Source organism: Coregonus clupeaformis, unplaced genomic scaffold, assembly GCF_020615455.1.
Source record: "Coregonus clupeaformis isolate EN_2021a unplaced genomic scaffold, ASM2061545v1 scaf2460, whole genome shotgun sequence".
In the NCBI taxonomy this organism is placed as follows: domain Eukaryota; kingdom Metazoa; phylum Chordata; class Actinopteri; order Salmoniformes; family Salmonidae; genus Coregonus; species Coregonus clupeaformis.
Genome location: NW_025535914.1, coordinates 44,128 through 68,850, shown reverse-complemented (window position 1 = coordinate 68,850; position 24,723 = coordinate 44,128). Strand labels below are relative to the sequence as shown.

Genomic DNA, 24,723 nt, shown 5'->3' with positions numbered 1-24,723 from the left:
ATATTTCCATTGTTCCTAAATTTCTGCTACCACGAGTTCGAGGACATTCGATGAGCGGTTACATCAATCATATACTTCGTCAACTATAAGTTGAGCGGTAACTTGCAACCGAATATATATACCACAACCCAAAGTCCCCGGGACTTACCTAAATTCACCTAACGTGCTTTTAGGATTTTTCGGCCCATCCTAATGATCGCCTCGTTAGAGGGCTTCCATAGATTCGCAATGTCCTAATTTGTATACATTTTCCTTGGCCTTATTCCTTCATTCTATTCTTCAATAGTTATAGACACTCCCCCCTGTTTGCGTTGTTACCAGCGCAAACAAATTTAGAATTTTAGAACGGACTCCTATCCCACAGCAAATAACAGCAAAACCTGCACACATAAGTCTTTTAAACGGTACATCTCTCCAGCACACAGTGCAAAGCCAGTATAGCCTAACAATATTAAATCCACTTTTTGTATTGAGTGAGAAATGCCTCTTGCATTTGTGTAGATCTTTGTTTTGGTCACACTGTGTGATGTCATTTAGGCTACTTCTACAAGTGGCCACAGACGCTTCTCATAGAAACGACTAGTTTCTGCAAAGATGTTGGGAAATACGAGACTTGCAGCAGCTAAGATGATGAGGAACCTCCTTGCACTGTGCAAAAAGTGGATTTAATATTTTTTCCTGAATTTTCTCTCTATTTTTGAGTAGGCTACCACCTGCAACTGCACACAGATGTTTATAAGAGACGTTTCTTCTGAGGTTAGGGGTCTATAATTGTAAAATGAATGTGTTTGATTTAATAACCAGTCTAATCTAACTATTTTGGTCGTTCATCTGGACTCTTCATTGTCATCATCAACATACTATAACACTTTGAATTACCTAGGAATATTACTATAGCAACTGGTTGCTAAGGGAAACGAGACACCACCATGATCCTCTTGTTGTGAGACTGAGAGGGAGTGAGATTTGAGAAGTGCATAAGGAGAGGTGGGAAGCAGAGAAGACAGAGCCTGGTTGAAATTCCACCAAATGGATAAGAAGAGGCAGACAAAGTTTGGCACATTTATGCTTTCAGTGGTTGACGGACACGAATGAACGAGTAAACGCAGTTTTTAGCCTAGTAAGGTGTCACAAATTAATACCTCAGTATTAATTATCCAGTGCGCGGAATCTCCATGAAGTCTGCATGACGATTTTTCGCGTAAAGAGAGGCAGCGCGGGAGAGTGGACTTGTAGCCTGGCAGGTATGTTGTGCTATTTTGAATAAAGCTAGCAATACAGCTAATAAAAGTTTTAGGGTATTATTAATTTCGTACAGGTAACTAAATACATGGAGCTATCTAACAGCAATGCTGTTGTGGGCTTTCAAATGTAATTAATTACAACCGAGCCTATAAAGTCAGTTTTTCAGTCAGTCCTATCATTTGTATTGAAAATAGGTTATTATAACAAAAGGTAAACACACACATTTACAATAATAGTTAGGTCTATGTTAGTAGCCTAAAATTTACTGATACAAGTACAGAAACATTCCCTCTGACATAGCCAGAGGCAACCTAGGCTACACTGCCATTAATACTATACTTATTATATACACGTTATGTTCTACAGTACTGGTTTAAGTCTAAGAACAGGGTTCTCTCCCATAAAATCTTATCTCTGTCTCTATCACAGACATGCATGACCAAGGAAGATAGGCTACATAGAAACAGATAAAATAGAGAGAGATAAGGTGCAAGAGAGACAAAGGTAGAGAATAAACAGTGGGAGGGCAAGAATTGGAGAGCACATCAGCACCGGAGCTATGCCTAGTTTAATGTAAGGAAGTAGACTACTCAATTGCCTCTCCAGTGTGAGGGAGATGAGGCCAAACCAGGGACCTTGTATGTGATCAGACCTGTTGAAGGTGGGGTTCATGTGTGAATGTGAGTATGAAAGTGTGAGTATGTATAGCTAGTATGATAACGTATCAATGTAAACACTTTGCCATTTGAGTTTGGACACAATGTACTAGTATCATCCAGATATATCGGTGCATTTTGTTTAAATTATGTTTAATCGTGAATTCAAAGTAACAAAATTGTGTGTGTGTGTGTGTGTGTGCGTGTGTGTGTGTGTGTGTGAAAAATCTTCAAATACGCGTAGAGGCATTTTGGAAGACTGTTAGGAAACTTGGATAGAAGTGACCATACATACAATGCCTTCGGAAAGTATTCAGACCCCTAGACTTTTTCCACATTTTGTTACGTTACAGCCTTATTCTAAAATGGATTAAATAAAAAAATCCTAATCAATCTACACACAATACCCCATAACGACAAAGCGAAAACAGGTTTTTTAGAATTTTTTTCAAATGTATTAAAAATATAAAACAGAAATACCTTATTTACATAAGTATTCAGACCTTTTGCTATGAGACTCGAAACTGAGCTCAGGTGCATCATGTTTCCATTGATCATCCTTGAGATGTTTCTACAACTTGATTGGAGTCCACCTGTGGTAAATTCAATTGATTGGACATGATTTGGAAAGGCACACACCTGTCTATATAAGGTCCCACAGTTGACAGTGCATGTCAGAGCAAGGGTACTAAAATATTTCTGCAGCATTGAAGGTCCCCAAGAACACAGTGGCATCCATCATTCTTAAATGGAAGAAGTTTGGAACCACCAAGACTCTTCCTAAGAGCTGGCCGCCCGGCCAAACTGAGCAATCAGGGGAGAAGCGTCTTGGTCAGGGAGGTGACCAAGAACCCGATGGTCACTCTGACTGAGCTCTAGAGTTCCTCTGTGGAGATGGGAGAACCTTCCAGAAGGTAAACCATCTCTGCAGCACTCCACCAATCAGGTCTTTATGGTAGAGTGGCCAGACGGAAGCCACTCCTCAGTAAAAGGCACATGACTGCCCGCTTGGAGTTTGCCAAAAGGCACCTAAAGACTCTCAGACCATGAGAAACAAGATTCTCTGGTCTGATGAAACCAAGATTTAACTCTTCGGCCTGAATGCCAAGCGTCACATCTGGAGGAAACCTGGCACCATCCCTACGGTGAAGCATGGTGATGGCAGCATCATGCTGTGGGGATGTTTTTCAGCAGCAGGGACTAGGAGACTAGTCAGGATCGAGGCAAAGATGAACGGAACAAAGTACTGAGGGATCCTTGATGAAAACCTTCTCCAGAGCACTCAGGACCTCAGACTGGGCACGACCCTAAGCACACAGCCAAGGAAATGCAGGAGTGGCTTTGGGACAAGTCTCTAAACTATGTCCATAAACTATTCTCATTGCTTCTACAGATTGTGAATTAAAAATAAACATTTTTGCTAAAAGTATTTTTATATTATTTATCGATTGACTATGACTTTTCAGATCACCCAGTAATGCTATCTGCAAGGTTAGCTCCAGGTAAATATTGCAATCCTTTAGCCATTCCTGGACATGTGTCCAAAAACAAGCTACAAATGGACAGAACCAAAACAAATGATCTAATGATTCTGTCTCTTCACAGCAAAATCTGCAGAGCTGGGAAGATTGTATTCCCCATATAAATAACATTCTATTGGTAGCAAGAATATTATATAATAATTTAAATTGAAAGATTCTAATTTTTGAATCCGGTGTCGTTTTGCGTGTCAGTTCATAAACACTATGCCATGGGATCGGTACGTCAAAAATCTCTTCCCAACTATTTTGCAATCTATATGGGACGGCTGTCAATCCTTTGGTCCTTAAGTGAAACTGATATTCTTTTTTATTTATCACAGTTTTCCTTAACCAATTATGTTCTTTAATGCAAGGCCGACAGACAAGTTCCTTACTTTCTCCCCCTTCCACTTTCCTCTTCCACTTTTGCGGTAAGGCTGCAATTATTTGGTTGTAATTTTGGGTAGAGCAGACATTTCCATATGTTTTTGTTAGCTGCATGTGCGACATAACTCCACCAGTCCTACCGATGATATCATTTACGAAGATTATACCTTTTTTATACATTCTGTCAAAAAATAAAGGTTTTTTGTCAATTAGTATATTTGAATTTAACCACAATATTTGTTGCATTATTTGTTCTGTAGTTTCTGGAGGATTAAATTGCCGCAACCACAATGATTTCTATATTTTCTCCCCCTTGGTAGTGCCATTAATCACCATTGCGATAAAGGCCACAAAGTCCACATTTTTAACCTTTAAAATGTCAGGATCATCTTGGTGAAAGGCAAACCCTGCAGCTTGCATTGAAGGCCTATCCACCACCATGGACTCTTCAGGAGCACCATTCAAACCCTCAACCCTTTTAACCGCTGCTGCATAGGAAATGCTCTGTACAACCCTAACTTTGGCCTCCTCATTTTCTTTCACCGTGGCTTCATGGTTCCCACCACAATTGTAACATTTCACTTTTTTCATCACTTTTATAACACATTAAATGATATTTTCCACAACTTGGACATCTCGGTTTCTCCCTTCTGCAAACCCTTGACACATGACCAAAAGCTTTACAGTGATCACACTGCATTGGTCTTGGGATAAATGCTCTGACTTTGTAGTTTATATACCCCAACTGCACTTGAGTAGGAAAAGACTCCATATCAAAAAACAAAAGAACAAATAAACTCTTCACTTTTTCATCATTCACCACTCGATTCATCCGACGTGCATCAATCACTCCAGGAATATTTTTCATCTCTTTAACATCGACTTCCCACGAGACGCCAGATATTACCCCCTTGAGGGGTGCCCTGTTCCGAAGAGACACACACGACACGTCAAACTTTTCAAATCGGGATGAGCCGCAACACACGTTCCTTCTGATCCGCAGAAGTACAAAGAATCGAAACAAACCCGCCTCTCATGACCCTCACATCCTTCACTTTACCCATCACTCTCTCCACCAGTTTGGATAGCTCAAATGGATTCTTCAAGATTGGTATTTGGATAAGCTGCTCCTCATTAACAAACCTTCCTCCTACAAGATATAAAGGGACGTTCTCATCACTGTACCCTACTTTACTCCATTTTCCATTTTTTTGAAAAAGACTCCAATCCTCCTTGATTCTACCGCCATTAGATTCACAATCCACTTCATCCTCCGCCTCCGCCATCTTTTCCAATCTCACCTACAATTGCATCCCTTCCTCCTTGCTTCCTTTCTCCCTTCCCTGGGGTTAGGTTAACCACTGATCTGACAATACTGATATATTCAATTATGTTGCAGGGTTTTAAATGTTTTATAGGCTACATGAATTTTTTTTATCCTACAATAGAACGTTTCTCAGATAGAGATAGTGATAATCCGTTTTCACCCTCGAATCTCAGAGGGAGGTCGGAAAGCAGTGAGAGAAGAGTAATAGGCCATTGGATGCTTTCACTTGACATACATTTCACCATCATTTCACCGTCAGAATCAGAATGTACTTATTCACCAAGTACATTTACTCATACCCAGCAATAGACAAATATACAGACAGAATACAGACAGAGGAATTTACACGGTCAACATACATAATATACAATATGAATGCAGTAAACAAAAAATACAATGGATGGTAAATTGCATTGCTTGAAATTCTACCTTCCAGCGAGGCTAAATCATCCCTAAACAGCTGACTGTAAATGCCATGGCTCTTGGCGCCTCTAAAAATGGTCGGGAGCAGGGAGACACAGAGGGGAAAACAGCAAAGATCAAATTGGCCAGCTGCAGATGAGAACATGTAATAGTAGTGTATGACCATTAGAGGGAGACAAGCGGTTGCACCTGCATTGAGGAATCATCAGGACTGTTGTTAGAGTTACTGGGAAGGGAAAGGGGGGATAACTAGTCAGTTGCACAACTGAATGCATTCAACCGAAATGTGTCTTCCGCATTTAACCCAACCCCTCTGAATCAGAGAGGTGCGGGGGGGCTGCCTTAATCGATGTGCTCAGGGAGTGAAATAAATACAATTAACCATGTTTTATTGTCACATACAGCGGATAGGGGCAGACAGTGAAATGTGTTGTTTTACAGGGTCAGCCATAGTAGTACGGCGCCCCTAGAGCAAATTAGAGGTAAGTGCCTTGCTCAATGACACATCGACAGATTTTTCACCTTGTCTGCTCGGGTATCCAAATAGCATAATGCAGTGTCTACAGTTTCTACAGGAGTTCTCCTTTGAAGCCACATCTGCCCTCTCCTCCTTGTCCACATCAGAGCCAATATCATTTGGTGAATTATGGGTGACGCTGTCAATTGTAACCAGTTTCATTAATCTACTTCTTGTGTGGTCATCATTTCATTTCATGGGTCCTCTGTAGCTCAATTGGTAGAGCATGGCGCTTGTAACGCCAGGGTAGTGGGTTTGATCCCCGGGACCACCCATACGTAAAAATGTATGCACACATGACTGTAAGTCGCTTTGGATAAAAGCGTCTGCTAAATGGCATATTATTATTATGAAGAAAGAAACCACATAGAAAAAGTGGTAAGCAAGTAAGGTCCAAAAAACAGATTTTCACCAAGTCAAATTAATTTATTGTGTTAGAGGTTTCATTATGCTTGTACCTAAACCAAAGTAGATAATGTAAAGATTGTTCTATACATCAGTTGGGGTCTCTATAAGCTTTAATATGAGGTCCTAAACCTGGCATGAAAGTGCATCATTATAGCTGTGTGGGCTAATAAAGTCAAAATGTTTGCCTTGGGGTAAGTTGAGCCAATGGTTGAGCCAATGGCAAGTTGAAATATATGTAGATATCTTTGTTAGAAAGAATACTATATTTCCCTTGACGGAGTGATACTGAATGTAAAAAATGGCTCAACTTACCCCACTCTCCCCCACACATTATGTAAAGTTAGTTTACGATTGACAGATAATGTTTAAATGCAAAAAACTTTATTTTGTGTTAGTGATCCTCAGCTCAGTTTGGGACCCTTAATCCAGGCTGGACAGGAGGAACTCAACCTGCATTTCTAGATTCCCCATCACCTGCCCCGAGAGCCTCTGTGGGCTTTCATAGATGGACTCATCGAGGTTGAAGATGGAGTCCAGCCACGCCTTCATCTGGCCCTGACGACAACAGACACATCATCAACTATTATTTAATGACCAACCACAAAGATAATGATGAACAAACCATCACACACAGCTCAGGATATATATATATATATATATATATATATAGAGAGAGAGAGAGAGAGAGAGAGAGAGAGAGAGAGAGAGAGAGAGAGAGAGAGAGAGAGAGAGAGAGAGAGAGAGAGAGAGAAGAGAGAGAGAGAGAGAGAGAAATGTACCTTAATGAGGAGGTAGAAGTTCCAAGCAGCCTCTGTCCAGGCTCCTCCAGGAGGGTGAATCCTCTTTATCACTTCCATGAGCAGATAAAAGAAGCTACCAGGCCTCTGGAGAAGGAACAGGGGACATGAGTGAGTGTCTACAGGCTTGATACAACAGTGTGGATAGGATAGATAAACAACAGGATGTTTACATTCTTAGGGCCACTTACAGATGTAGGAAGAGATGTTTTTCCTTCTAGAAGGCTTAGTAGAACGAATTCATAAAATACATCCACGAAGTTGATGCGGTCGATCTGAAGTCAAACAAATACGCTAATTGCATAATCTTCATTGACAAGCACTTTAGAAAGTCTCATTGAGTAGATGTTGGATGAGCAGACTGTGCCTGCAGCTAACGCTCAAACTTGCATGTAAACCTACTCCTACAAGAGCCATCTCTTGCTCTAGTCGCTCCCTGTTTGCTGGCTCATTAATGAAGTTCACCAGGAGGTCGTAGGCCTGCTGAAACTGCCTCACATCCTCAAAACAAAACAATCATACAATTCCTTAAACTTAGATCATAAAATCAAAGATTCAGGTCTGTAATTCAGAGGGTCTCTGATTGTTTTGCTTGTAAGACATTGGAACTTTTCAACTAAAACCTATGAATCACTGTTGCCTAAAGGTAACCCACTGGGCAAAGACTTGTTGTATCAACGTAGTTTCTATGTCATTTTAACAAAAAAATGTAATGTGATGATGTTAAAGCAACGTGGAAAACTGATTGGATTTGAAAAAAGTCATCAACGTAAGGGAATTTAGTCTTTTTTTCACCTAACTTTTAACCTAAATCCAATGACATGGTCAATGTTTTTGTTGATTTCACATTGAATTCACATTAGTTGACAACTCAACCAAATGTAACTCAAAACTAGACGTTGAAATGACATCTATGTGGGAACTATACTGTATATCTGGTCTGATGAACTCTGTACAATTATGTGAATGGTTACCTGCTGGTTGAGCTTGGACAATCCGCTCAACACCATCCTCCCAGCGTGGGTGAGGTAATTAAGGGAGGTACTGTCTGAGGATGTCAGAGCCTGTGAGAACAAGACAATACATTTACAAATAGTCCAGAAATGTTCATCAAATGAAATACAAAAGGTGCTAAATTCACAATTTCACACCTCCATAGCATGTCGGATACCGGCCAGCCTCAGAGAGAAGTTGGTTGTCCCTTGGTTTCCAAAGTAACTCCTGTAAATATAAATGTTTAGTAACACATGTGCAACATAAGGAGATAAAGCATACATCAATGCCATGATATGAAGATATCCTCTTATGTTAGCCTATGTTACAACTGCAGGATTCAGACAGACCATACCAATGTAGGACCTTCATTTGATCACTCTTTTGTTGCTGAGAATTTTCCTGCACGGCAGGAAATTAAACTTATAGTGTATTTTAGTTTTAAAAAGGCTTTTAAAGTTTGTAATTTTCACTTTGAAATGTCAGACTGATTTGCCCAAAAAATGTATCAACCCCTACAAAAATGAAAATTATAATCCACATAATAATTCATATTTGCTGTTGCTGCAGGATTATTTCCCTGCTGTAGCACACTGGTTTAAAGTAGACCCTTTCCTGCAGTCAAATGACCAACTCGCCCTCGAGTGGCCTCATGGGTGTAATGATATTAATCTTTTTCATAATTTCATAGTTAATCAAAATGATTTTTTTAAATGCAGAAAATCTGGTTTTTCTATGTCAAACGGTTTTGTTATATTTCAGTCTTCTGTGATGTACAGTACCAGTCAACGTTTGGACACACCTACTCATTCAAGGGTTTTTCCTTATTTTTACTATTTTCTACATTGTAGAATAACAGTGAAGACATCAAAACTATGAAATAACACATATGGAATCATGTACTAACCAAAAAAGTGTTAAACAAATCAATATATATTTTAGATTTTAGATTCTTCAAAGTAGCCACCCTTTGCCTTGATGACAGCTTTGCACACTCTTGGCATGCTCTCAACCAGCTTCACATGGAATGCTTTTCCAACAGTCTTGAAGGAGTTCCCACATATGCTGTGCACTTATTGGCTGCTTTTCCTTCACTCTGCGCTCCAACTCATCCCAAACCATCTCAATTGGGTTGAGGTCGGGTGATTGTGGAGGCCAGGTCATCTGATGCAGCACTCCATCACCCTCCATCTTGGTCAAATAGCCCTTACAGAGCCTGGAGGTGTGTTGGGTCATTGTCCTGTTGAAAAACAAATGATAATCCCACTAAGCGCAAACCATATGGGATGGCGTATCGCTGCAGAATGCTGTGGTAGCCATGCTGGTTAAGTGTGCCTTGAATTCTAAATAAATCAAAGACAGTGTCACCAGCAAAGCACCCCCACACCATCACACCTCCTCCTCCATGCTTCACAGTGGGAACTATTCATGCGGAGATCATCCGTTCACCAACTCTGCGTCTCACAAAGACACGGCGGTTGGAACCAAAAAATCTCACATTTGGACTAATCAGACCAAAGGACAGATTTCTACCGGTCTAATGTCCATTGCTCGTATTTCTTGGCCCAAGCAAGTCTCTTCTTCTTATTGGTGTCCTTTAGTAGTGGTTTCTTTGCAGCAATTCGACCATGAAGGCCTGATTCACGCAGTCTCCTCTGAACAGTTGATGTTGAGATTTGTCTGTTACTTGAACTTTGTGAAGCATTTATTTGGGCTGCAATCTGAGGTGCAGTTAACTCTAATGAACTTATCCTCTGCAGCAGAAGTAACTCTGGGTCTTCCTTTTCTGTGACGGTCCTCCTGAGAGCCAGTTTCATCATAGTGCTTGATGGTTTTTGCGACTGCACTTGAAGAAACTTTAAAATTTCTTGAAATGTTCCGGATTGACTGACCTTCATGTCTTAAAGTAATGATGGACTGTCGTTTCTCTTTACTTATTTGAGCTGTTCTTGCCATAATATGGACTTGGTCTTTTACCAAATAGGGCTATCTTCTGTATACCATTCCTACCTTGTCACAACACAACTGATTGGCTCAAACGCATTAAGAAGGAAAGAAATTCCACAAATTAACTTATAAGTAGGCACACCTGTTAATTGAAATGCATTCCAGGTGACTACCTCATGAAGCTGGTTGAGAGAATGCCATGAGTGTGGAAAGCTGTCCTCAAGGCAAAGGGTGGCTACTTTGAAAAATCTCAAAAGTGAAATTTTTTGATTTGTTTAACACTTTATTTGTTACTACATGATTCCATATGTGTTATTTCATAGTTTTGAGGTATTCACTATTATTCTACAACAGGGTTCTTCAATTCCGGTCCTGGAGGGCCGAAACACCTCTGTTTTTCATCCTCTCCTTCTAATCAGGGGCTAATTCAGACCTGGGACACCAGGTGAGTGCAATTAACTACCAGGTAGAAATAAAAAACAGAAGTGTTTCGGCCCTCCAGGACCGGAATTGAAGAAACCTGTTCTACAATATAGATTATTATTTTTTTTTAAAACCTGGAATGAGTAGGTGTGTCCAAACTTTTGACTGGTACCGTATAGAAAGTGTTTCAACTCTATATCTGACATGGTAAAGGTGTCTTCTTTTTTAAGACCATGTCCATATGTGTGAAATGTATACTTTTGCTTCAAAGTAGATTTGTTTAAGACTATTAAGAAACACACTGTGTGACCCTGATCTAGCCCACTGCAGTAAAAGGTTATTAAGGTCCTACTTCTGTATAAGTACAATATTGGGCAGATTATTTCAAAGCAAATGTTTTTACTATAGATGAACACATTAAAGCAAACTCACCACAGCTGGGGCACATCTGCAACATTATTTTGCTCCTCCACAAACTCCTAAAGCAGACATCACATTAACATCAACTCTACTAAACTGCATTTCACCTGCAACATCAACTAAAGCAGACAAAACATTCAGTGACATCATAACAATACTTTCATCTTGACCTAAAAACTTGACCCTTGACAGACAATACAAACCTGTCGATACCAAAACATTGTGTTTTGAACACAATGACACTTAGACACACACCTGTACACACAAGTACAAATGTCAGTAAAACAAAGAAAAAAGTGCTATTGACTGTAGAAAGAGTTTTACGTGAGGAGTGCTGTCAGGGGTCTGGTCCTGGTCCTGGGTGGAGTGGAATGGTGGAGGGGGACTGGGAGGGGAATCGGAAGGGAAAGGGGGAGGGGGAGGGGGAGAATCCTGGGGGAACTGGTGAGAGGAGCCAGAGAACGGTTCATGAGGGGTGGTGATGATGTCAGAGGTGGAGAACTGATACGACGTCATCTCATCCCCCCTCTCCTGGAACCCCTCCACTGTGGTGGAGATATCCACCTGCTGTTTAACACACAACATGTGACACTGTAAGCCCAACATTGAAAACCACAATATTAAAAACCCCTCAACCAAACACTGAAATAAATCCTAGCACAGAGAAACAACGAGTTATACCTGGGCATCCTCATAATAGGTGAACTCAGACCTCCTCTTGACAAGGCAGGACCTGAGTCCATAGATCCTTCTACCAAGGAACTAAAAATGAGGATAGAAATTCAAATGTCTCATTTCATTTTCTGTCAATATTTATTGAAACAGGTAAATGGACATTTGCCACTTCCCATTTTTGTGGGGTGAAAAAGTGTTTGACTGTACCTTAATACCAGTCAGCTCCTTGTTGGTGAGGACCACCTGGACAAGACCCTTTAAAAGAGACACAGGAAAACATTACATTTCATCCAGGAAATATAAGTAGCCCTATATTGTGTGCATCATTTGACACAAATCAGGTGCATTTGAGATGAAAGATCAGTTGAGAATCTCTCACCCATGGGTCCAGGATTTTTTCCTGAATGACTCTGCTCCACCACAGCTGTTTCTCCACTCCCCTCACAATGCACAGGTGATGCAAGTCCTCTTCATTTTGCTAAAAGAAAAAACGCCTTCAGTCTGCAGACCTTTCTCTATATTTTACTGTAGATTTCTATATCATTTGGCAGGCGATTTCAGTTTTGACTATCATTACTGGCAGTGATATAACAACTTTCCCCTACGTTTCAATTAGGGCCAGACATACAAAAGAAACCCCAGAGACAAATGGGAGTTAAAATATACAGGTGTGTTCATTAGTGTTAAGAATATGTATGAAGTACCTGCACTCGTCCATAATGGATCTTCCAGTAATGGAAATGAAACGAACCCCAGTTCCCAACCAGCTGCAACTTCTCATAGGGAAAACGAGAGTCTTCACTATTTGGCTGAAAAACAAAGACATCCCCTAATTTCAGAGGTTTCTCTGTGATTAATAAAAAACACAATTGTGGAGATAGAGGACATGTTAATGTGTACTATTACTAATACTCTATGACTGTCTAATAATGTGAATGGCTACCTGTGAATGGCTATCTAAAGGTGCTGACAGTTCGTCAAGCACTAGCCTCCCTGCTTCAGTGAGGTGAAAGGTAGGCTCCTCAGTAACCAATTTGGAAGTCTGTGAAAAGAAGAGGGAATAGGGTAAAGCCATCAAATTAAGGAAATTCTCCCTATAAGATCAGATGAGCTTTGGTTAATAATGTGAATGGTTACCTGTGTGTTTAACACTGCCAGCTCTCTCACCAGAATTCTCCCAGCACGGGTGAGATAGTAGACTGGTTTGGGCTTGGAGATGAAGAAGACGGAATATGTTTACAGACATGTTCATTATATTGTTTTATAGAAAACTAGTGACTTGATGTTTAATGTTTAATATCCTCTAAAGACCAGAGAGTATCAGAATGAATAGACTTACAGAGACAGGAACATACAAGGGTCCAGACCAAGGGATTATAGCCAGACAGGGCCACTGCCCAACCTCCTCATCCACATACTAAGGAAAAAGACAGGATCAATTTAAGAGTCAGTTTGAATGAGAGACTGGTATAGAAGTGACAGACTGGTATAGGGAGGATCGCAAGAGGAGGCCACTGCAAAGATAGATTCTAAGACAATTGGCAGTTGAACTACACAGGTCTGTGTTTAAAGGTTAAGGAAACCTATGAGGTACCTGCATATGAATGGCTACCTGTTCATTTTGAGAAGACAGTTCCTCCCATACCATCCTCCTAGCTGGAGTGAAACAGATGAAAATAGGCTGCTCCATCGTGAAAATCTGGTAAAAATAAGGGAACAGCTTTAAAGACATCAAAGTATTCAACTATCAAAGTGGATACTGAAGGTTAATTATCCCTATTAGATCAGATGAGCATTGGTTAATAATCTGCATGGATACCTGTGTGTTTAACACTGCCAGCTCTCTCACCAGCATCCTCCCAGCATGGGTAAGGTAATATGTTGGCTGCAGTGTTACAGACTGTTAGAAAAATAGGAAATATGTTTACAGACATGTATTTATATATTGTTCTTTAGAAAACGTCATGTTTATGTTTAAATTACATAAACCAGTCTAAAGACCAGAGAGTATCAGAATGGATGGACTTACAGCGCTTGAAACCCACAGAGGTCCAGACCAAGGGATTAAAGCCAGACAGGGCTGCTGCCGAACCTCCTCATCCACATACTAAGGAACAAGACAGGATCCATTTAAGAGTCAGTTTGAATAATACACTAGTATAGGAGTGAAAGACTGGTATAGGGAGGATTGCAAGAGGAGGCCACTGCAATGATAGTAGTTGAAACACACAGGTCTGAGTTACAAATGTTAAGAACATGTCTAAAGTACCTGCATGTGAATGGCTACCTCTTCAGGCTGAGAAAACTGTTCATCCCATACCATCGTGCCAGCATGAGAGATGAAAATGTGTTGCTCATTCATGAAAATCTGTAAGAAAATTAGGGAATAGGTTTAAGGACATCAAAGTATCCCACTACCATAGTGGATACTGAAGGTAATCCTGCCTATTAGATCAGATTAGCTTTGTCCAATAATCTGCATGGTTACCTGTGGGTTTAACACTGCCAGCTCTCTCACCAGCATCCTCCCAGCATGGGTAAGGTAATAAGTTGGCTGCAGTGTTACAGACTATTAGAAAAACAGGAAATATGTTTACAGACATGTATTTATATATTGTTCTTTAGAAAACATCATGTTTATGTTTAAATTACATAAACCAGTCTAAAGACCAGAGAGTATCAGAATGGATGGACTTACAGCGCTTGAAACCCACAGAGGTCCAGACCAAGGGATTAAAGCCAGACAGGGCCGCTGCCGAACCTCCTCATCTACAAACTAAGGATCAATTTTCGAGTGAGTAAAATTACAGTTTGAATGTCAGATTGTTATTGAACCAATCCTGCTACAGAAGCAGTATTGTTATAGCCTGGGTGCCAGTCTGTTTCAGCTTTCTGCCCACAACCTTATTGGATTGTTATGCAAATATCATATTGCCACGATGGAATTAGCAAGAGAGTAGAAACAGACCGGTAATCAGACTATTGATAGGCCTACATTATTACCTGAACAAGGACTGGGTCCTCCTGGTCCAGGGTGGGCTCATGATCTTTATGAATAAACAATAAAGGATTATTTTCTCTAAGTTTAAGAAATACTGCAAGACACCAGACATCTGTCCATGTAGTTAGGCCGATCTTATATTTTATTTGTATTTTATATTGTGTGATATCACATTGTATTTATGTGTCTGCATAATGTACCAATATGTTCAATTAAACCTAAAGCAAAGGTTTGGTTTCAGAGGAGCATGATCGTTTGTTGTTGTTAATAGTGGAATTCCATAGCATCTAGGGCTACACTGTAAAACATATCAAATCTCCTCTGGGCTTTGCTAGCCATCATTATGTCATTATGGGATGTAGCTCAGTTGATAGAGGATGGTGTTTGCAACGCCAGGGTTGTGGGTTCTATTCCCACAGGGGGTATGAAAAAATATATAATGTAAGTCGCTCTGGATAAGAGCGTCTGCGAAATGACGTAAATGTCATTATTTGAGTCCTAAATGGCACCATATTCCCTATTTAGTGAACTACTATTGACCAGAGCCTTTTGACCATATAACTATTGGCCCTGGTAAAGTTAGAGTTGTTAGAGTTACTGGGAAGGGAAAGGGGGATAACTAGTCAGTTGCACAACTGAATGCATTCAACCGAAATGTGTCTTCCGCATTTAACCCAACCCCTCTGAATCAGAGAGGTGCGGGGGGCTGCCTTAATCGATGTGCTCAGGGAGTGAAATAAATACAATTAACCATGTTTTATTGTCACATACAGCGGATAGGGGCAGACAGTGAAATGTGTTGTTTTACAGGGTCAGCCATAGTAGTACGGCGCCCCTAGAGCAAATTAGAGGTAAGTGCCTTGCTCAATGACACATCGACAGATTTTTCACCTTGTCTGCTCGGGTATCCAAATAGCATAATGCAGTGTCTACAGTTTCTACAGGAGTTCTCCTTTGAAGCCACATCTGCCCTCTCCTCCTTGTCCACATCAGAGCCAATATCATTTGGTGAATTATGGGTGACGCTGTCAATTGTAACCAGTTTCATTAATCTACTTCTTGTGTGGTCATCATTTCATTTCATGGGTCCTCTGTAGCTCAATTGGTAGAGCATGGCGCTTGTAACGCCAGGGTAGTGGGTTTGATCCCCGGGACCACCCATACGTAAAAATGTATGCACACATGACTGTAAGTCGCTTTGGATAAAAGCGTCTGCTAAATGGCATATTATTATTATGAAGAAAGAAACCACATAGAAAAAGTGGTAAGCAAGTAAGGTCCAAAAAACAGATTTTCACCAAGTCAAATTAATTTATTGTGTTAGAGGTTTCATTATGCTTGTACCTAAACCAAAGTAGATAATGTAAAGATTGTTCTATACATCAGTTGGGGTCTCTATAAGCTTTAATATGAGGTCCTAAACCTGGCATGAAAGTGCATCATTATAGCTGTGTGGGCTAATAAAGTCAAAATGTTTGCCTTGGGGTAAGTTGAGCCAATGGTTGAGCCAATGGCAAGTTGAAATATATGTAGATATCTTTGTTAGAAAGAATACTATATTTCCCTTGATGGAGTGATACTGAATGTAAAAAATGGCTCAACTTACCCCACTCTCCCCCACACATTATGTAAAGTTAGTTTACGATTGACAGATAATGTTTAAATGCAAAAAACTTTATTTTGTGTTAGTGATCCTCAGCTCAGTTTGGGACCCTTAATCCAGGCTGGACAGGAGGAACTCAACCTGCATTTCTAGATTCCCCATCACCTGCCCCGAGAGCCTCTGTGGGCTTTCATAGATGGACTCATCGAGGTTGAAGATGGAGTCCAGCCACGCCTTCATCTGGCCCTGACGACAACAGACACATCATCAACTATTATTTAATGACCAACCACAAAGATAATGATGAACAAACCATCACACACAGCTCAGGATATATATATATATATATAGAGAGAGAGAGAGAGAGAGAGAGAGAGAGAGAGAGAGAGAGAGAGAGAGAGAGAGAGAGAGAGAGAGAGAGAGAGAGAGAGAGAGAGAGAGAGAGAGAGAGAGAGAGAGAAATGTACCTTAATGAGGAGGTAGAAGTTCCAAGCAGCCTCTGTCCAGGCTCCTCCAGGAGGGTGAATCCTCTTTATCACTTCCATGAGCAGATAAAAGAAGCTACCAGGCCTCTGGAGAAGGAACAGGGGACATGAGTGAGTGTCTACAGGCTTGATACAACAGTGTGGATAGGATAGATAAACAACAGGATGTTTACATTCTTAGGGCCACTTACAGATGTAGGAAGAGATGTTTTTCCTTCTAGAAGGCTTAGTAGAACGAATTCATAAAATACATCCACGAAGTTGATGCGGTCGATCTGAAGTCAAACAAATACGCTAATTTCATAATCTTCATTGACAAGCACTTTAGAAAGTCTCATTGAGTAGATGTTGGATGAGCAGACTGTGCCTGCAGCTAACGCTCAAACTTGCATGTAAACCTACTCCTACAAGAGCCATCTCTTGCTCTAGTCGCTCCCCTGTTTGCTGGCTCATTAATGAAGTTCACCAGGAGGTCGTAGGCCTGCTGAAACTGCCTCACATCCTCAAAACAAAACAATCATACAATTCCTTAAACTTAGATCATAAAATCAAAGATTCAGGTCTGTAATTCAGAGGGTCTCTGATTGTTTTGCTTGTAAGACATTGGAACTTTTCAACTAAAACCTATGAATCACTGTTGCCTAAAGGTAACCCACTGGGCAAAGACTTGTTGTATCAACGTAGTTTCTATGTCATTTTAACAAAAAAATGTAATGTGATGATGTTAAAGCAACGTGGAAAACTGATTGGATTTGAAAAAAGTCATCAACGTAAGGGAATTTAATCTTTTTTTCACCTAACTTTTAACCTAAATCCAATGACATGGTCAATGTTTTTGTTGATTTCACATTGAATTCACATTAGTTGACAACTCAACCAAATGTAACTCAAAACTAGACGTTGAAATGACATCTATGTGGGAACTATACTGTATATCTGGTCTGATGAACTCTGTACAATTATGTGAATGGTTACCTGCTGGTTGAGCTTGGACAATCCGCTCAACACCATCCTCCCAGCGTGGGTGAGGTAATTAAGGGAGGTACTGTCTGAGGATGTCAGAGCCTGTGAGAACAAGACAATACATTTACAAATAGTCCAGAAATGTTCATCAAATGAAATACAAAAGGTGCTAAATTCACAATTTCACACCTCCATAGCATGTCGGATACCGGCCAGCCTCAGAGAGAAGTTGGTTGTCCCTTGGTTTCCAAAGTAACTCCTGTAAATATAAATGTTTAGTAACACATGTGCAACATAAGGAGATAAAGCATACATCAATGCCATGATATGAAGATATCCTCTTATGTTAGCCTATGTTACAACTGCAGGATTCAGACAGACCATACCAATGTAGGACCTTCATTTGATCACTCTTTTGTTGCTGAGAATTTTCCTGCACGGCAGGAAATTAAACTTATAGTGTATTTTAGTTTTAAAAAGGCTTTTAAAGTTTGTAATTTTCACTTTGAAATGTCAGACTGATTTGCCCAAAAAATGTATCAACCCCTACAAAAATGAAAATTATAATCCACATAATAATTCATATTTGCTGTTGCTGCAGGATTATTTCCCTGCTGTAGCACACTGGTTTAAAGTAGACCCTTTCCTGCAGTCAAATGACCAACTCGCCCTCGAGTGGCCTCATGGGTGTAATGATATTAATCTTTTTCATAATTTCATAGTTAATCAAAATGATTTTTTTTAATGCAGAAAATCTGGTTTTTCTATGTCAAACGGTTTTGTTATATTTCAGTCTTCTGTGATGTACAGTACCAGTCAACGTTTGGACACACCTACTCATTCAAGGGTTTTTCCTTATTTTTACTATTTTCTACATTGTAGAATAACAGTGAAGACATCAAAACTATGAAATAACACATATGGAATCATGTACTAACCAAAAAAGTGTTAAACAAATCAAAATATATTTTAGATTTTAGATTCTTCAAAGTAGCCACCCTTTGCCTTGATGACAGCTTTGCACACTCTTGGCATGCTCTCAACCAGCTTCACATGGAATGCTTTTCCAACAGTCTTGAAGGAGTTCCCACATATGCTGTGCACTTATTGGCTGCTTTTCCTTCACTCTGCGCTCCAACTCATCCCAAACCATCTCAATTGGGTTGAGGTCGGGTGATTGTGGAGGCCAGGTCATCTGATGCAGCACTCCATCACCCTCCATCTTGGTCAAATAGCCCTTACAGAGCCTGGAGGTGTGTTGGGTCATTGTCCTGTTGAAAAACAAATGATAATCCCACTAAGCGCAAACCATATGGGATGGCGTATCGCTGCAGAATGCTGTGGTAGCCATGCTGGTTAAGTGTGCCTTGAATTCTAAATAAATCAAAGACAGTGTCACCAGCAAAGCACCCCCACACCATCACACCTCCTCCTCCATGCTTCACAGTGGGAACTATTCATGCGGAGATCATCCGTTCACCAACTCTGCGTCTCACAAAGACACGGCGGTTGGAACCAAAAAATCTCACATTTGGACTAATCAGACCAAAGGACAGATTTCTACCGGTCTAATGTCCATTGCTCGTATTTCTTGGCCCAAGCAAGTCTCTTCTTCTTATTGGTGTCCTTTAGTAGTGGTTTCTTTGCAGCAATTCGACCATGAAGGCCTGATTCACGCAGTCTCCTCTGAACAGTTGATGTTGAGATTTGTCTGTTACTTGAACTTTGTGAAGCATTTATTTGGGCTGCAATCTGAGGTGCAGTTAACTCTAATGAACTTATCCTCTGCAGCAGAAGTAACTCTGGGTCTTCCTTTTCTGTGACGGTCCTCCTGAGAGCCAGTTTCATCATAGTGCTTGATGGTTTTTGCGACTGCACTTGAAGAAACTTTAAAATTTCTTGAAATGTTCCGGATTGACTGACCTTCATGTCTTAAAGTAATGATGGACTGTCGTTTCTCTTTACTTATTTGAGCTGTTCTTGCCATAATATGGACTTGGTCTTTTACCAAATAGGGCTATCTTCTGTATACCATTCCTACCTTGTCACAACACAACTGATTGGCTCAAACGCATTAAGAAGGAAAGAAATTCCACAAATTAACTTATAAGTAGGCACACCTGTTAATTGAAATGCATTCCAGGTGACTACCTCATGAAGCTGGTTGAGAGAATGCCATGAGTGTGGAAAGCTGTCCTCAAGGCAAAGGGTGGCTACTTTGAAAAATCTCAAAAGTGAAATTTTTTGATTTGTTTAACACTTTATTTGTTACTACATGATTCCATATGTGTTATTTCATAGTTTTGAGGTATTCACTATTATTCTACAACAGGGTTCTTCAATTCCGGTCCTGGAGGGCCGAAACACCTCTGTTTTTCATCCTCTCCTTCTAATCAGGGGCTAATTCAGACCTGGGACACCAGGTGAGTGCAATTAACTATCAGGTAGAAATAAAAAACAGAAGTGTTTCGGCCCTCCAGGACCGGAATTGAAGAAACCTGTTCTACAATATAGATTATTATTTTTTTTAAAACCTGGAATGAGTAGGTGTGTCCAAACTTTTGACTGGTACCGTATAGAAAGTGTTTCAACTCTATATCTGACATGGTAAAGGTGTCTTCTTTTTTTAAGACCATGTCCATATGTGTGAAATGTATACTTTTGCTTCAAAGTAGATTTGTTTAAGACTATTAAGAAACACACTGTGTGACCCTGATCTAGCCCACTGCAGTAAAAGGTTATTAAGGTCCTACTTCTGTATAAGTACAATATTGGGCAGATTATTTCAAAGCAAATGTTTTTACTATAGATGAACACATTAAAGCAAACTCACCACAGCTGGGGCACATCTGCAACATTATTTTGCTCCTCCACAAACTCCTAAAGCAGACATCACATTAACATCAACTCTACTAAACTGCATTTCACCTGCAACATCAACTAAAGCAGACAAAACATTCAGTGACATCATAACAATACTTTCATCTTGACCTAAAAACTTGACCCTTGACAGACAATACAAACCTGTCGATACCAAAACATTGTGTTTTGAACACAATGACACTTAGACACACACCTGTACACACAAGTACAAATGTCAGTAAAACAAAGAAAAAGTGCTATTGACTGTAGAAAGAGTTTTACGTGAGGAGTGCTGTCAGGGGTCTGGTCCTGGTCCTGGGTGGAGTGGAATGGTGGAGGGGGACTGGGAGGGGAATCGGAAGGGAAAGGGGGGGGGGGGGGGGGGGAGAATCCTGGGGGAACTGGTGAGAGGAGCCAGAGAACGGTTCATGAGGGGTGGTGATGATGTCAGAGGTGGAGAACTGATACGACGTCATCTCATCCCCCCTCTCCTGGAACCCCTCCACTGTGGTGGAGATATCCACCTGCTGTTTAACACACAACATGTGACACTGTAAGCCCAACATTGAAAACCACAATATTAAAAACCCCTCAACCAAACACTGAAATAAATCCTAGCACAGAGAAACAACGAGTTATACCTGGGCATCCTCATAATAGGTGAACTCAGACCTCCTCTTGACAAGGCAGGACCTGAGTCCATAGATCCTTCTACCAAGGAACTAAAAATGAGGATAGAAATTCAAATGTCTCATTTCATTTTCTGTCAATATTTATTGAAACAGGTAAATGGACATTTGCCACTTCCCATTTTTGTGGGGTGAAAAAGTGTTTGACTGTACCTTAATACCAGTCAGCTCCTTGTTGGTGAGGACCACCTGGACAAGACCCTTTAAAAGAGACACAGGAAAACATTACATTTCATCCAGGAAATATAAGTAGCCCTATATTGTGTGCATCATTTGACACAAATCAGGTGCATTTGAGATGAAAGATCAGTTGAGAATCTCTCACCCATGGGTCCAGGATTTTTTCCTGAATGACTCTGCTCCACCACAGCTGTTTCTCCACTCCCCTCACAATGCACAGGTGATGCAAGTCCTCTTCATTTTGCTAAAAGAAAAAACGCCTTCAGTCTGCAGACCTTTCTCTATATTTTACTGTAGATTTCTATATCATTTGGCAGGCGATTTCAGTTTTGACTATCATTACTGGCAGTGATATAACAACTTTCCCCTACGTTTCAATTAGGGCCAGACATACAAAAGAAACCCCAGAGACAAATGGGAGTTAAAATATACAGGTGTGTTCATTAGTGTTAAGAATATGTATGAAGTACCTGCACTCGTCCATAATGGATCTTCCAGTAATGGAAATGAAACGAACCCCAGTTCCCAACCAGCTGCAACTTCTCATAGGGAAAACGAGAGTCTTCACTATTTGGCTGAAAAACAAAGACATCCCCTAATTTCAGAGGTTTCTCTGTGATTAATAAAAAACACAATTGTGGAGATAGAGGACATGTTAATGTGTACTATTACTAATACTCTATGACTGTCTAATAATGTGAATGGCTACCTGTGAATGGCTATCTAAAGGTGCTGACAGTTCGTCAAGCACTAGCCTCCCTGCTTCAGTGAGGTGAAAGGTAGGCTCCTCAGTAACCAATTTGGAAGTCTGTGAAAAGAAGAGGGAATAGGGTAAAGCCATCAAATTAAGGAAATTCTCCCTATAAGATCAGATGAGCTTTGGTTAATAATGTGAATGGTTACCTGTGTGTTTAACACTGCCAGCTCTCTCACCAGAATTCTCCCAGCACGGGTGAGATAGTAGACTGGTTTGGGCTTGGAGATGAAGAAGACGGAATATGTTTACAGACATGTTCATTATATTGTTTTATAGAAAACTAGTGACTTGATGTTTAATGTTTAATATCCTCTAAAGACCAGAGAGTATCAGAATGAATAGACTTACAGAGACAGGAACATACAAGGGTCCAGACCAAGGGATTATAGCCAGACAGGGCCACTGCCCAACCTCCTCATCCACATACTAAGGAAAAAGACAGGATCAATTTAAGAGTCAGTTTGAATGAGAGACTGGTATAGAAGTGACAGACTGGTATAGGGAGGATCGCAAGAGGAGGCCACTGCAAAGATAGATTCTAAGACAATTGGCAGTTGAACTACACAGGTCTGTGTTTAAAGGTTAAGGAAACCTATGAGGTACCTGCATATGAATGGCTACCTGTTCATTTTGAGAAGACAGTTCCTCCCATACCATCCTCCTAGCTGGAGTGAAACAGATGAAAATAGGCTGCTCCATCGTGAAAATCTGGTAAAAATAAGGGAACAGCTTTAAAGACATCAAAGTATTCAACTATCAAAGTGGATACTGAAGGTTAATTATCCCTATTAGATCAGATGAGCATTGGTTAATAATCTGCATGGATACCTGTGTGTTTAACACTGCCAGCTCTCTCACCAGCATCCTCCCAGCATGGGTAAGGTAATATGTTGGCTGCAGTGTTACAGACTGTTAGAAAAATAGGAAATATGTTTACAGACATGTATTTATATATTGTTCTTTAGAAAACGTCATGTTTATGTTTAAATTACATAAACCAGTCTAAAGACCAGAGAGTATCAGAATGGATGGACTTACAGCGCTTGAAACCCACAGAGGTCCAGACCAAGGGATTAAAGCCAGACAGGGCTGCTGCCGAACCTCCTCATCCACATACTAAGGAACAAGACAGGATCCATTTAAGAGTCAGTTTGAATAATACACTAGTATAGGAGTGAAAGACTGGTATAGGGAGGATTGCAAGAGGAGGCCACTGCAATGATAGTAGTTGAAACACACAGGTCTGAGTTACAAATGTTAAGAACATGTCTAAAGTACCTGCATGTGAATGGCTACCTCTTCAGGCTGAGAAAACTGTTCATCCCATACCATCGTGCCAGCATGAGAGATGAAAATGTGTTGCTCATTCATGAAAATCTGTAAGAAAATTAGGGAATAGGTTTAAGGACATCAAAGTATCCCACTACCATAGTGGATACTGAAGGTAATCCTGCCTATTAGATCAGATTAGCTTTGTCCAATAATCTGCATGGTTACCTGTGGGTTTAACACTGCCAGCTCTCTCACCAGCATCCTCCCAGCATGGGTAAGGTAATAAGTTGGCTGCAGTGTTACAGACTATTAGAAAAACAGGAAATATGTTTACAGACATGTATTTCTATATTGTTCTTTAGAAAACGTCATGTTTATGTTTAAGTTACATAAACCAGTCTAAAGACCAGAGAGTATCAGAATGGATGGACTTACAGCGCTTGAAACCCACAGAGGTCCAGACCAAGGGATTAAAGCCAGACAGGGCCGCTGCCGAACCTCCTCATCTACAAACTAAGGATCAATTTTCGAGTGAGTAAAATTACAGTTTGAATGTCAGATTGTTATTGAACCAATCCTGCTACAGAAGCAGTATTGTTATAGCCTGGGTGCCAGTCTGTTTCAGCTTTCTGCCCACAACCTTATTGGATTGTTATGCAAATATCATATTGCCACGATGGAATTAGCAAGAGAGTAGAAACAGACCGGTAATCAGACTATTGATAGGCCTACATTATTACCTGAACAAGGACTGGGTCCTCCTGGTCCAGGGTGGGCTCATGATCTTTATGAATAAACAATAAAGGATTATTTTCTCTAAGTTTAAGAAATACTGCAAGACACCAGACATCTGTCCATGTAGTTAGGCCGATCTTATATTTTATTTGTATTTTTATATTGTGTGATATCACATTGTATTTATGTGTCTGCATAATGTACCAATATGTTCAATTAAACCTAAAGCAAAGGTTTGGTTTCAGAGGAGCATGTTCGTTTGTTGTTGTTAATAGTGGAATTCCATAGCATCTAGGGCTACACTGTAAAACATATCAAATCTCCTCTGGGCTTTGCTAGCCATCATTACGTCATTATGGGATGTAGCTCAGTTGATAGAGCATGGTGTTTGAAACGCCAGGGTTGTGGGTTCTATTCCCACAGGGGGTATGAAAAAAT

The 24,723-nt window shown here is 40.4% G+C and overlaps 1 protein-coding gene and 3 long non-coding RNA genes across 4 annotated transcripts; all 4 read right to left on the bottom strand.

Annotated features, from left to right (window-relative positions):
- Positions 1-6,779: 6,779 nt before the first annotated feature.
- On the bottom strand, positions 6,780-11,648 carry LOC121556891. Its single transcript, XM_045219545.1, has 8 exons — positions 11,388-11,648; positions 11,076-11,122; positions 8,432-8,501; positions 8,255-8,344; positions 7,683-7,781; positions 7,472-7,555; positions 7,263-7,367; positions 6,780-7,038 (listed from the first exon to the last, which is right to left on the bottom strand). Exons 1-8 carry the CDS (start codon positions 11,646-11,648, stop codon positions 6,904-6,906), a joined length of 891 nt encoding a protein of 296 aa, XP_045075480.1. The 3' UTR covers positions 6,780-6,903.
- A 1,085-nt stretch (positions 11,649-12,733) lies between these two features.
- LOC121564437 lies at positions 12,734-13,802 on the bottom strand. Its single transcript, XR_006660258.1, has 6 exons — positions 13,768-13,802; positions 13,558-13,638; positions 13,351-13,437; positions 13,078-13,155; positions 12,876-12,947; positions 12,734-12,780 (listed from the first exon to the last, which is right to left on the bottom strand). It is a non-coding gene; the product is annotated as an uncharacterized LOC121564437 (long non-coding RNA).
- A 5-nt stretch (positions 13,803-13,807) lies between these two features.
- LOC121556888 lies at positions 13,808-15,022 on the bottom strand. The gene is made up of 5 exons (XR_006660257.1): positions 14,742-15,022; positions 14,437-14,514; positions 14,227-14,307; positions 14,026-14,106; positions 13,808-13,845 (listed from the first exon to the last, which is right to left on the bottom strand). It is a non-coding gene; the product is annotated as an uncharacterized LOC121556888 (long non-coding RNA).
- A 7,260-nt stretch (positions 15,023-22,282) lies between these two features.
- On the bottom strand, positions 22,283-23,351 carry LOC123488750. The gene is made up of 6 exons (XR_006660259.1): positions 23,317-23,351; positions 23,107-23,187; positions 22,900-22,986; positions 22,627-22,704; positions 22,425-22,496; positions 22,283-22,329 (listed from the first exon to the last, which is right to left on the bottom strand). It is a non-coding gene; the product is annotated as an uncharacterized LOC123488750 (long non-coding RNA).
- Positions 23,352-24,723: the final 1,372 nt, after the last annotated feature.

What these genes read in the sequence shown, in the direction of transcription:
- LOC121556891 (XM_045219545.1), bottom strand. Translation starts at nt 11,648, where the DNA reads ATGTTGTGTGTTAAACAGCAGGTGGATATCTCCACCACAGTGGAGGGG. An exon ending in TGTCCAAGCTCAACCAGCAG is followed by an intron (nt 7,782 to 8,254) that starts GTAACCATTCAC and finishes TTTTGTTTTGAG; the next exon opens with GATGTGAGGCAGTTTCAGCA. An exon ending in ACTTCTACCTCCTCATTAAG is followed by an intron (nt 7,039 to 7,262) that starts GTACATTTCTCT and finishes TGTTGTCGTCAG; the next exon opens with GGCCAGATGAAGGCGTGGCT.